General features: G+C 36.0%; 1 protein-coding gene across 9 annotated transcripts in view; it reads right to left on the reverse strand.

The window, feature by feature from the left end:
* The window catches only part of LOC150108568 (peptidyl-glycine alpha-amidating monooxygenase B-like), a 521,418-nt gene that overhangs the window by 41,732 nt on the left and 465,773 nt on the right, over positions 1–13,913 (reverse strand). For all 9 annotated transcript variants that reach the window (XM_090390860.1, XM_090390858.1, XM_090390856.1 and 6 more), the window contains one exon: positions 3,590–3,686. In XM_090390860.1, coding sequence (XP_090246986.1) covers positions 3,590–3,686 — 97 coding nt within the window. The remainder of the gene's footprint in view (positions 1–3,589; positions 3,687–13,913) is intronic.

Consider the following 13,913-nt stretch of genomic DNA (forward strand, 5'->3'; position numbering starts at 1 on the left):
GGATGATGTGAAGCGGGGAAGGGTTATCAGTAATAGTGCAGATGTGGAAGCCTGCAAGAGGATTTGAATAAACTAGACAGATGGGCAAATGAATGGGGGAGTTTTGGTTTAATTAATGGGAGGATGCATACTAGATTGGAGGAGCTATACTGGAGGAAGTAGGAGTGATAAGAGATCTGGGGTTGATGAATGATAAAAAACTGAAATTCAGGGAGCATATTGCAAAGGTGGTGAAGGTAACCAGATGATTGCTGCAATACTGAGAAGGATGCTGACCTGCAGAGATAAAAGAATTATCATTCTGTTGTATAAGACCCTGATCAGACCACACTTAGACTATTGTTCTCAGGTTTGGTCCCCAGGATTTGAAGGGGATAAATTAACTGTATAACATTAAGGGGATAACAAAAATGGTTTCAGGACTGTACAATGTCAGTTACAAGGATCGACTGAAGGAATGTGGACTCCAGAGTTTGATGGATAGAAGAAGGAGAGGTGATATGATCGAGACTTTTAAACTGTTGAGAGGCAGTTACAGGGTAGACATTGGGGAGTTCTTTTGCTTGTCGAACAGCGGGAAGGAGTGATGATAAGTGGCCATCCCTGGAAGTTACGACAGGAGGCTGTGAGCAAGAGGGTGAGGAGTGGGTTCTTTGCATGGAGGATGGTTGAACCATGGAATGCATTGCCTGAGAGAGTGGTTAGAGCAGGAACAGTCAATGAGCTCAAGGAGTGGCATAGACTTTGTGTTTCCTAAAAACAACCTCCCACGATCAGTTTTTTGACTCCATGGAGGCCTGGATAATAATAATAATACTTGACTTACATCTGATTTTACATCATACCATCTTTCTGAACTTCCTTTAGTGACTTATAACGTTAAGTATAGGCTACATATTGTTCTTTATAATGTCTCATATACACCACATATTGAATTTATAAAAACCAAGAAATTACATTCCTGTTTAATCCTTTATCCAAATGTAAGCAAACTAAGTTTGCAAGTGAAGTATCTGCATGACTAAGTTACTTGTATACAGAGGCTAATGACTTCACATAATTGCCTTAGTATATCCTATAATGAAAGCACTTTCTTTTTAGTGTGCTTTCCATGCAATATGGGAAGGGCCATTATCCGACTAGTTTCAACCTTTATTGAGGTCTCATCAGTAGGAGTCAGACCCAGAAGAGATACCAAGGTTGAAGTAATGCAGAAGCCATATATGCGAAGTCATTAGCTTCTATATACAAACAGTATAAACGTAAAGATACTTCACTTGCAAACTCTGTTTATTTACACTTAGATAAAGGATTAAGACAACAGATTTTGTCTTATTGCCTTCTTATATACATTTTCATGACTACAAAACTTAAATACAGATTCCTCTTATATCCCTACAATGATTTTTTAATTATTTGTCTTCCTGTAATGGTAAGTAAAAGTAAAAATTTGATTTGACATCTCCAGTTTGACATCCCCTATTTTCCCTGCATCTTTCTGCTTCAAGGCTCCCAGTGAATAAGTATATCACTATGTTTAGTATTGAATACCACTGCTGTTTGCTTCTACTGACCAAATAAATAATCACCTTTTAGTATTTAAAAGGATCTCATCTATTTCATCTACTTAGTCTCAATAACATCATTTATGTCGATATGGTGCCTATTTTTGATTACATTGAGTTTGAAGATGTTCCAGTAGCTGGCTTTTTTGCTATCCACCCTGGTTCCCTGATGAAAATACCTAACAATCTCTTGCTGCTCCACACAGCATATCTGATTATGTTGTATTATCATAATCTATATGTAGTTCAGTCAATACATAACAAAATTTGATTGGCTAGGTCCCAAGGGTCCCAAGTCACTAGTTCAGTATCCAAGTGGATGCCTAGTAAAGGGATGTCCCCCACAGAAATGTGAGAACTGAGCCTTTGGTTAGCAGTCTCAGTTTTCTGCATTGTTTATAGGTTGTCTAAGGTCTGATTCTAGTTTAGCTTATACCTTTAAGCAACTATAACAAGTAGGCACCTAATGTTTTTATGACTTTAACTTTAGTACAAATATTTCTCTGAAATTTCTGAATTAAGGGCACATATCATGTATAAGTACATGTATTGCTTGCATATAATGTGTGCAATATAGTATACCTAGTGAGTCCCTTCTAATAACATGTTAAGATCACACTTTAGAGAGAAATATGAAGATAGATCATAAAATATAAATATATGAGAATTATAAGAAAGTACTCATCTTTTAATAAAATTAATGAGGATTACAGAAAATTTAGCAAAACATAGTTGTAATCTTCAGAGTGTTACAGCATCTTAAATTACTGTATATACATATATGTTTAAAATTATTAACTGACTTAAACACCTACTGGTGCTGTATTCACCTGATGAAGTCGGCATTTCCGATGAAACTAGTAGTGAAACCTTATTAAATGAAACGTCCGCATGGTTAGCCTAGTGGCTTTGTGCTTTGCAACCATATGCCTGGGGAAGAAGTGTCCCAAGTTCTATTCCCATCGGAATTTGAGGAATTTGAGGATCTTCCTTAGCCATAGCCAAGTTAGCCAGTCTTGGGCGTGGACAGCAGGATTTTTTCCCCCAGTTTATCTGGGATTTTTCATCCTGCAAGCAGGCAAACTGGCCCCGTGAACACATGGATCTACAGCCATAAATACTTAACTAGCCCCATGAGGGGGGACTCAACTCACCTCAATAGGGCCGGGGAGAAAAAGGAGGAAACTCCATATGAATAAATAAATTAAATGAAAGTAGTAGTGAAACCTTATTAAATCTCTTATATTTTTTCTCGGAGTCAGTTAATAATTTTAAACATGTCATTAAACGAAGTCAATTACTCTGTAAACACACACACACACACACACACACTGAAGCTTGAAGATTCATAAATATGTTTATTTTTAAGCATGAGAGTCCAGATCAACCATGCAAATCATCTAACATAGCTTTCAGATGGTTGCCCTCATTCTTACATGATATCTGGAGTCTCTTATGCAATGATGCAACATATCAGACCTTCACCATGTTAGCAACCACTTGAAAGCTAAATGCAAAAAAATGTGATGTTTTTTAAAAATAACTATTTATCAGTCTCCAGACCTTCTTCTGTTGTATCTTTCTCTAGTATTTAACTTCCTGAAGAAGCCTTAGTTCAGCTATTATATATATTTGTAATCCTCACTGGTTTTGTGAAAATATACAAGTGGTTTCCATAATTCTTCTTTATTTATTTTGTAATGTAAAATCATCATGTTATTACATGGAATATTAGTTCATTGCTATCAACAAAGACAAACAACTGTCCTTCTTTTAAACTTTATAAACTTATCACTATCTCTATCATATGCATATGTGTGGCGAAAAGTTTGTCCAAGACACTACGTTAGCTATTTCACTTTCCATTTAATTTTAAATTGCCTAAAGTTTGTAAGTAAACATTATATTTCAACTATCATGCTACTGATTTTAAATGACTATGAGTTTTGTTATTTCTGCAATTAGGGAAAAAAAAAAAAAAAATTAATTCACATTATCTCAACAGCAAAATGCAGTGTACTAACCTCTTATAAACTTCCAGACTTTGTTGGGTCCTATTTCAGATATAAACACGTTATCTCCATTTTGAGTGACTGCAATGTCGTGAGGTTGTGAGAAAGTCTAAATGATAATATTAATTATAAGTAAAGAATTAATAATTAATTTTGAGAGCTATTACATATATTAATCAATATTAATCACTTCTGGAAGATTAAAAGTAAGTACTGTTATTTTGTTATTAATGGATATTTTTAAAAGCTTGAATTTGTTTGAATTTTTGTTTCCAAACTGTATGCTTCTTTGCTATTCCCAAAAGAGGAAAAAAAGATAAGGTATCTCTACTTGAAAAGCCTGCTCTCAAAACAGGAACAATAAGGTATCTATAACTAAGAGGTCCAGCTCTCGATTAACTTTCATTATAAATTAAGCTTTTTCTCAACTTTATACACTCGCTGGCCAAAATACAAGGTCAATGAATTATATATGGATTGCCTCAAGGAAATATATACCGTATTTCCCCAAAAATAAGGGGTCTTATATTAATTTTTGCTCCAAAAGAAGCATTGCAGCTTATTTTCAGGGGATGTCTTATTTTTTCATGTACAACAATCTACATTTATTCAAATACAGTCATGTCGTCTTCTTCTGGAACATCGTCATAACTCTCCAAACCCCAAATTCTGTCCTGAATTTCTTGCGACTTCATTTCCTATAGAACCATTGGTCCCAATTTCTCATGTCCAGCAATAGAGGTCTCCTTAAATGATCCTTGAATGGCTTGTTTATTGCAACATCAAGAGTCTGGAGATAGGCAGTCATTCTTGCAGGAATCATTATTTGATCTATTCTTCTCTCTGCAAGAAAGTTCTTCATGTCTTTAGCGCGGTGAGTGCTGGCTGAATCCCAGACTACCAGACCTCTTTGGCCACCTCACAAAACAAGTGGCAACATTAAATCGACCCACTTCCTTATAACTGCTTGTGTTCACCAGGCATTTTTGGTTTCAAGAACATAAATGCCTGAAACATGTTCAATCTTATCTTTCTTGCCCTTAGTGATGATTAGAGGTGGAGCTTTCTTTCCATTCAGACAAATTGCCAAAATATAAGTAACATGTGCACTTTCGTAACCAGTGGAGGGAATGTAGATTGACGAGGCACCCCTCTGATAAATTGTTGTTTGAGATCCTTGGCTCATAAACACTGCTGTTTCATCCATAGCAATCACGTTGGAGAGTTGGTATTTAGAAAAGTCGATACCATCAACAAAGGACTTGAATGCAAGTGCACGTTTAATAACTTGTATCTTCCAGTTTGAACAGTGTTATCGATCTTCTTAGAGACAGTTCATATCGCTGAAAGAAGCCATCCAGCCAGTGTTGTGATGCTTTGAATTCCTCTGGGGATATTTCTAACTGTGGTGCCATTGCAAGGGTGGGCAAATGCTTGAATACCAGCCCTGCACACAACCAAAGCCTTTGCTTTCCTGTCAGCAATCCATTCACAGATGATGTCTTCCAGCTCAGGAAATAATGGTTGCTGACCTGATCCACACTTGCGCTTCTTAGCATTTCTGTCGTCCACCTGCTGACTGAGGTTATCGTACTCTGCTCGCCATTTTCGGATCATTTGGAGATCCAACTTCTTCTTTTTGCAGAAAGCCGTAAGATTCTTGCCCTAGGAGTCCTCCACGATTCCTTTCTTGTACCCGACAGAATAGGTCTTTCTTTTTGCACTCATCTTGTCTGGGGGTCAAAATATTATCCCCTTTAAATCTACTATTAAATCAAGTGTTAATTGAAGACTTATGAGACAGGAGTGGCAACAAAAATGATGACAGTTAAGAATGATGGTCTCCACACAAAAGTGACGAAAAATTGCAGGCACCAAAATTCAGTAAATGCTTCTTTATTTCACACGAGTACATTAAGTACGTCAGTTACAACACACGACATATTGAATTATGAAGATTCATATTAGACACAACCACGTCCGTTCATTATCAAGAGCGCACATTATTCGTGCATTGTGTTTGTACTCTGATTGGTCATTTGGCAATAAGTCTCGAGTTAATCTGTTTATATAGGCGTTTACCTCTCGTCCAAAGGTACCTCCTTGGGTATTTACAAATACTTAATTATAATTTATATTATCATTTATTTTAAGTATTAAAGTCAATAATATTATTTATTTATATTTAATTATATATTAATATTATTTTTTATAATTCAATATGTCTGTCGTGTGTTGCAATGGACGTACTAAATGTGTCTGTCCGGCTGACGATCTTAACTGGGGCTTATTTTTGGAGTAGGGGTTATATATATTGTGAGCATCCTGAAAAATCACGCTAGAGCTTATTTTCCAATTAGGTCTTATTTTCGGGGAAATACCGTATGCATCATGATAATGAACAAAAAGATAGTGAATTCTGTGCTGCAGCAAAAGTCAGACAGGCCAGTAAGAGTATTTTGGAAATTGTGTGAGGATAGTGTGATAAACAGACAAATCTCTGTGTGTGTGTGTGTGTGAGAGAGAGAGAGTGAGTGAGTGAGGGGGGGGGATACGCTAGAAATATTCTGAGCATTGTTGTAAGAGGCAGAAAAGGATCAAAGTCCAATAGACATGCTACAATTTTTTAATTTGAATTTCACATATGAAAGGTTGTGAGAATAATTTACATAAACTTTTAATACATTAGTATTAGGGTTGGCTCATCATAATCATGTATCATCTCCATCCAAGAGGTTGACTACTATAGTGTGATTCATGGTTGACTACGATGTAAGGAGAATGTGGTGAGGACCCTACCTCTTCCATATTTTTGTAAACATTCATGACTGTAGATCCGTGTGTGCTCACAGGGCTGGTTTGCCTGTTCTGAGAGATGAAAAACATGAGTTTCTGGATTAAAAAAATCCTCTACCTCTGTATGAGACCGCCTGGTCTCTTTAGTCGAAAGAGACCAGATAAAGATCCCTCATGTCATGGATGGGAATTGAACCCAGGTCTTTCCGACCAAAGGGCTTTGTCTATACCAACTGAGCTATGGAAGTTCTATGGTTGGCTAAGTGTTAGATAATCTTGATACCTTGCTCTGGAGACTAAACGTGACACTCTCTCAAGCCACTTCAAGGCCTCCAACATAAGCACAGTGATAGTCACACATGGGTAGTGAAATTCATCTACTACCTATAATCAGTCAAATGACCATGCTGATTGAATGATCAAATCACCGTGCAGTAAACCTACAGATTTTATTGCACAGTGATTTGATCAACAAATCAGATACACTTGTTGGCATATCACCCCAGCAAGTGTATCTGAATACTCATATATCAGACACTGCACCAAATAGTTTTAATAAGATTTAACAATAACTAACAACAGAAAAGAGTTTTAAGGACAGTGTTGGCAAAAACAAGGAAAGATAGACTAAGAAATGTGGACATTAAGGAATGGTTTAGGACTAGAAAGTGTTGAAGAAATGCTTGTGAACTCCCACTTGAAGTTTAAGGAAATTAACAATATGTAGAAGATGTTAATGAGAAAAAAATTTAATTAACACGTCCAATATTTCAAAAAGTCAAATTGCCATCTTCAGGGAACAATGAACAAATTAATATGTGCTTGCAGATACTACACAGAGTAGGTGTCAGTGCAAAAGAAATGATATTCATGTCTGGTAACAAAGGTAAGTCTAAAAATGCTATCAAGCAACATTTATTGAAAGGAATATGGTTTGAACATTATTTTTTTTTCTTGCACTATTCCGATATATACATATATGCATGTTATGTCATTATGTTTACAGATTTAGATACACTATTGTTGTCTGTGAACAACTCTTTCTGCTTTTATAAACAAGAAATTATGTTAAATTGCATTGCATTCTTATTTTAAAGATAATTTTAAAATATTAATAATTTTGAAGTGCCCTCTACATACCTATCCCCATTCAGTAGCCCCTCATGTCCTCCCTGAAAATACTATATTCCAACATTCTATCCTTATATCATTCTTAGTCAACCAAGTCTCAGTAATTCCTATAATTTTTGACCAAGTTGTACTAATGTCAACATTTCTCACACTTATTCCGAATACTTCGGCATTAAATTAAGGGGATAAAAATCCCTTATTATTTTACAGCCAGTATGCGAAACTCTAAGATCGAAAACTACGATCTAAGAGTTTCACGCCGAAGAACTATCAACGAATCCAAGCGTAAGTGAACACCTGGTAGTACAACACCAAGGCAACTCGAAGCAAAGGTGGAGCAAGCTCCCTCACTATCCTTGATATTTTCTCATAATGTAAAACACAGCTTCTAGGAGATGTAATACTGCCTTACATTATAAGGAGAGGTCACTACCCAGACCGGTTTCAGCCTTTTTTGAGGTCTCATCAGTAAGTAGGTAGACCTGGATGATATCAAAGTTTAAGTGAAAAGAACTTGCATACCTTCACTATACCAATGCCAGAAAGGTGTGCCCATATATTATAACTAAGATAAGATATAGTATAAAATAAGATATAGTATAGATAACTAAGATATAGTTATCTTAAGTGGGCTGAGTTTTTTTATGTATGAAGGTGTGTTGCCATACAAACATACAAACAAAACATACATACAAAACCTCAGCACATACAAACTAGCTAAACATTTGGTCAAAGCTCTCACACACACCATACTGGCAACACACCTTCATACATAAAAAAACTCAGCTCACTTCAAAGCCAGCATAGAAAAACCTTACTCTCAAACACACTGACGTAATGGTCAGCTTTGATGTCTCCTCCTTATTCACAAATGTCCCATCCCACTCAAAGAATCCTAAGAGCTAATCCAAGCTAAATTTCCTCCCGATATCACAGCCCTATTTCAGTTCACAATGAACTCAGGCTATTTTGTTTGGCAAGGAAAATTCTACAAACAAATAGAGGGGACAGCCATGGGTTCTCCACTCTGCCCCCAAAAAAACCAACCATTTGGCTTCGATATGTGATGTGTTCGCTATTTGGCCACATGGCTCCGATGCACTCCTCTCCTTCCTAACACACTTAAACAACCAACACCCCAGAATCAAATTCACCCTGGAAGAAGAAAAAAACAACTGCCTTCCTTTCTTAAACACACTAGTCACCCGCCAGCCTGATGAAACCTTGGTATTCTCAGTCTATAGAAAACCCACCCATACAGGTAGATACATTCACCAACAATCCACCACCCTTCTTCACAACAATATGGTGTCATTAAGACACTACACAACAGGGCTAAACTTATATGTTCAAATGACAATGCCCTAACCACAGAACTAAACAACATTCTCAACACTTTCTCAGCCAATGGCTACCCTCCCAAGACAATCCAAAAAATATTGAAACCAATACTCCCCCCCCCCTCAGAACAAGGATATTACTCTAAATCCATCACCACATCATTATATCAGAGGCACCTCGGAAAAAATTAAAAAAATCTTAAAAAAACATGGCTTAACTTCTTGTTACAGACCATAAGAAATTGGCATCCCTTATCTGCTCCACAAAAGACCAACCTCCCCCCTAGACCTACCTGGTGTATACCAGGTCCCTTGCAGCTGTAAGCTGTCCTACTTTGGACAAACAGGCAGGACAGCCAATACCAGAATTACAGAACACAAGGACTACATCCGGTTCCACCAATACAGCCACTCTGGTCTTGCAGACCATGCTCTGGATACCCTCCATAGAGTGGATGAAAGCCATGATCGTTCACCGTAGTAAATACAAGTACGAAAGGCTTCTTTTCATGGAATCAGCCTCAGCCCTAAGAAACAATACAAACCTCAACAAATTTGGCTGCATGAGATTGCCTCAAATTTGGGAAACCTACATCAGAAGACCTCAGCCCAATCGGCCAAGAATACCAACATTTCCCGCTAGGGGGCGCCAGTAGGATTTTTAGGAGAAAGAATAGCTTCCTACTTCATCCTCATTTACTGTTTGCTGTGCCTGCGTGCACGTGTCTTGCTCACAAGTTCCTGTTGAAAATGGCAATGTGACAGTGCCGAAATATTGGATTTGTATTAAAAAGTTATTTTAATGTATATCCTAGTTTATGTTGTTATTTCCCTAAACTCTTTAGTAATAATGCATAACCAATATCTAAGCCTTTCCACTAGAATATATCATACATTATATTATATATTATAATAAGTTATGCTATAATAATAATAATACCCCTGTACTATAATAATAAGTTACAGAAACTATTGTGCTCTTTCTTTTAATTCAAACAAAAGAATATAAAAACAAACTCATACAAAAAGTTTAGATAGGAGATAGGAGAAATTTCAAAAAAGAATATCAGAGGTTCTTTCTGCCACATACAAGTTATTTCAAGTATCTTCTTCTGGAACAATCCACTTTCATCTACATTAAAAATTTGTTCTGGCAAATAACCCCTCTCCTCAATAATTTTTTTCAACATTTCAGGAAATTCAGTTGCTGCAGCTACAATGACACTGGCTGATGAAAATCCTGTGCCAACGAACCGCTTTCGCCATGCCGGTTTGTTTACATGCATGGAAGAAACTAGTTCCCGAATTTCCCCCAAGTCACTTCAGGCCTCTGACAATTAGTTGGTAAGTGTAGCAAAGAAAGTATGAGCAGCAGTTATCTAATGAAGTCAAAAAGAATCCTAGGGAGTTCTTTCGATATGTAGCCAGAAAAAAAAAAAGAATGATTCTGGAAGAATGACAATAATTGGAAAAAATGGTATTAAGAACAACTCCTGCAGAAGATATAGTGGAGATACTTGATGAGCAGTTCATAAAGGTCTTTTATTCTTGTGAATGTGACATCATGGACAGTTTGAGAGCAGTTGATGATGAGGAGGAGAGACTGACTGTAAGTGAGCAAGAGGTATACGGAGAATTGAGAAAACTTGATGTTAATAAGACTGTGGGACTTCATAATATATCACCATGTATTCTAAAGGAATGTGCCAGGGAGTTAACATCTGCCTTGACATATTTTTTTAATATGAGTCTTGCGCTGAGTCAAGTTCCTAAGGAGTGGAAGGAGGGCAAGATTGTGCTGCTGCATAAGGAAGGTTATAGAACTCAAGCATTGAATTATAGACCTATCTGTATGTCAGATGTTCAGGTTAAGGTGTTGGAGAGGCTGGTGAGAAGAACCAGGATCCAGAATTGGGTTTGACAACAATGGTATTATCTTTGATGGACAGCATGGATTTGCTAAAGGGAGGTCATGTTTTAGTAATCTACTTACTTATTACAATAAGGTGACTGCTTCCTTGGACATAAGAGAGGGATACACAGTAATATATTTAGATTTTGCAAAGGCTTTTGATAAATTACCACATGATACATTGATAGTCAAACTAGAGTGGTGTGGTTGGATATTAGATTAGTACATTGGATCGGAGACTGGCTATCTGATAGCTATCGGCAAGTTGTGTACAGGGGAGCAATATCCAGGAAAAGGAGGGGTCACTAGTGGTGTGCCTCAGGGGTCTGTTTTAGGGCCATTGCTGTTTAACCTGTATGTTAATGATATTGGCAAAGATTTGGATGGGGATGTTCAGTTGTTTCAGATGATGCAAAATTGGGCAGAACTATGAAGAGTACAGAACATGTTGTGGCCTTACAAGAAGGCCTGAATAGATTGAGTGAATGGGGATGAAAGTTCAATGTTGTAAAACATAAGGTTTTAAAATTTGGAAAAAAAAGATGGGATGTAGAATTTACGCTTGGTGGGGGATATATTGTTGGAGGTGGAGGAAATAAGAGATCATGGAGTGATGGTAGATAAGGATCTAAAATTTAGAGAACACATTGCCAAAATTGTAAGGACAACACAATGAATTCTGGTAATGATGTGGAAGACACTGGCTTGTAGAAGTAAGGAAATTCTGAGTTCTATTGTATAAGGCTCTGATTAATTATCAGTTATCAAAAGGATAAAGAAATGTTGGAAAGGGTCCAAAGGCAACTGACTAAGCAGTTGCCAGACAGTCCCAGAGATCAGATGAATATGAGGAAAGGTTGAGAAGATGCAATTTACAGAGTCTAGTGGATAGGAGGAATAGGGATGATATGATCGAGACCTATAAGTTAGTAAGGGGGTTGTTATAGAATCAATGTTGAAGAGATTTTACAGAAAATGGTGGGAGATCAAGGGAGAAACAGAGGTCATCCCTGGAAGAAGGGTGTGAGCAGGGGATAGTGAGAAGCAGGTTCTTTGCATGCAGTGTTGTGAATAATTGGAAAACCTTGCCTGAGAGGGGTGTCTGCAGAGAATTTGAGTATGTTTAAGGGAGTGTATGACAAAAGGACCTCCTAGATGAATCTTTGACTCTATGGGTTCTTTGGGTAATAATAATAATAATAATAAGCAGAGCGGTGGACTCACACATGGTGATGAAACTCATCTCCCTAAAGACATTCACAAACATCAGTGCTCACGGTGGGAGGATTCGAACCTGTAACGTGCTGGTTGGAGATCGGGAATACTAACCACTAAGCTAACCAGGCTGGCAATGATGTTGTAAGTATTGGTGTATTAATTTTAAGATATATTATTTCATATTGCATAGAGTTCAGGCATATTTCTTTTCTTTCTTTGTCTTTATTATTATTACTATTTATTTATTTTTAATGAAATTTGGGATGTGAACAAGTGCATTAGTATTGTGACAATGAAATTCACATATCCGATAGAGTTTAAGTAGTTTGTGATAGAAATATTATGTTGACAAATGGTCTGCGAGTTTAAAAAAAAAAAAAAAGGTTCGGAACTGCTGGTTTAGAAAATACCTTTGCATCTTGAAAAGAACAGTTTCGGTTTGATATTTCTGTGAATGGAACATATGATGAAATTAAAAGATATGAAAGTTTTTTATGTGTTAAACTTTTATTTGAAGACTACTCTAAATAATATCCATAATTAATATGGGAAAAGGAAACCATTTTATCGTAGATTTGATACTGAGACATCAAACATTAATCACTGTTAGTGATTTTATGCATAGCAGCTTTTGGGTAGGTTCATAGTTTGAATCACTCAATATTATGTCAATACGTCTGTCAATATAAGAGCTTGGTTAGCTGAGTGTATGTTCTTCCCAACCAACAGGGTATGACTTTAAATCTAGGCACAGCATAGATGTTTGTGAATGTCTTTGGCAGGAGATGAATTTCACTACACAGAGTGAGATCTGCACTTTGCTCATTGGAGGTCTGATGTGGCTTTAAAAAAGTTCCATGTTTGGTTTTCTAGAGTAGTGTTTCTGGATTATGTTAACAAAAAAATATACCACATAATATAAAAAAAATTAAAAGGATAAAAATTTGAGCTTACCCATGGTATTAATGTAGTATAGGTTTTCAACCTTATGTGGGTGGGAATTACATTAAAAAAAATAGTTTCAGTGATTGTTAATCAGTTCATATTTAAAACTTTTGTTGTAATTTTAATTTTTAATTGTAATTTTAATTTTTAATTGTAATTTTAATATACTCCAAGCTTAAAATACATATGTGCAATTGCCAACATTAATTTAATACCATATTGAGAGTTTTTTTTTTCACTTGGTTATACTATAAAATAAAGATAAAATTAAATTAAATTTGTTTGTTTACACTTGGATAAAGGATTAAACCAAGAATATAATTTCTTAGCATCTTTAATTTAACTATTATATTGTGAAACTGCAACCTGGAGTTCCAGAAAGCCTATATGTCCAATTAAAGTTGCTCAGAAAACAGGCATAAGACAAAAAAAAAAAGCTCATTATCTTTGCTAAATATAATAAGGGTATTTATTTCCATTAATCCAGGAAAGAAATACTTTTAAATGATATTCATTATAGTTAATCTTGTATTATAACCAATTGTATTTTTTATGGTCCCTATGGGTCCATTATAGTGAGTCAACTGTGGAAGATTATTTTTTTAAAACAACAAAAACATGACATCTCTCTTCCCATAGAGTATCACATACCTATCCATGCATTTCTGAATTCTAGAACTAACCAAGCTTTTTAATCCTAACCACCATTCCAGAAGTATTAACTAGCCTATAATATGCTACCTCCATTTGGAACCACTACTTCAGTGAATATGAGACAAGTATATGAGGTGCTTGTTTGTGGCTTTAACAGTTACAGAGCCTGAAAACAGTCTAAATTAATTTTTTCCCCCAAAAAATATTTAGTAAAATATTTTGCTATATTGAATATTTTGAAATATTCAATATAGACTACTACTATTTTTATTTTATTATTTATTCATTTATTATTATTATTATTTTTTTTTCATGTGAATCCTACCCATTAAAGGTAATT

This window comes from Typopeltis vanoorti, chromosome 3, assembly GCF_054136105.1.
Source record: "Typopeltis vanoorti isolate ZY-2024b chromosome 3, IOZ_Tvanoo_1.0, whole genome shotgun sequence".
NCBI lineage: Eukaryota > Metazoa > Arthropoda > Arachnida > Uropygi > Thelyphonidae > Typopeltis > Typopeltis vanoorti.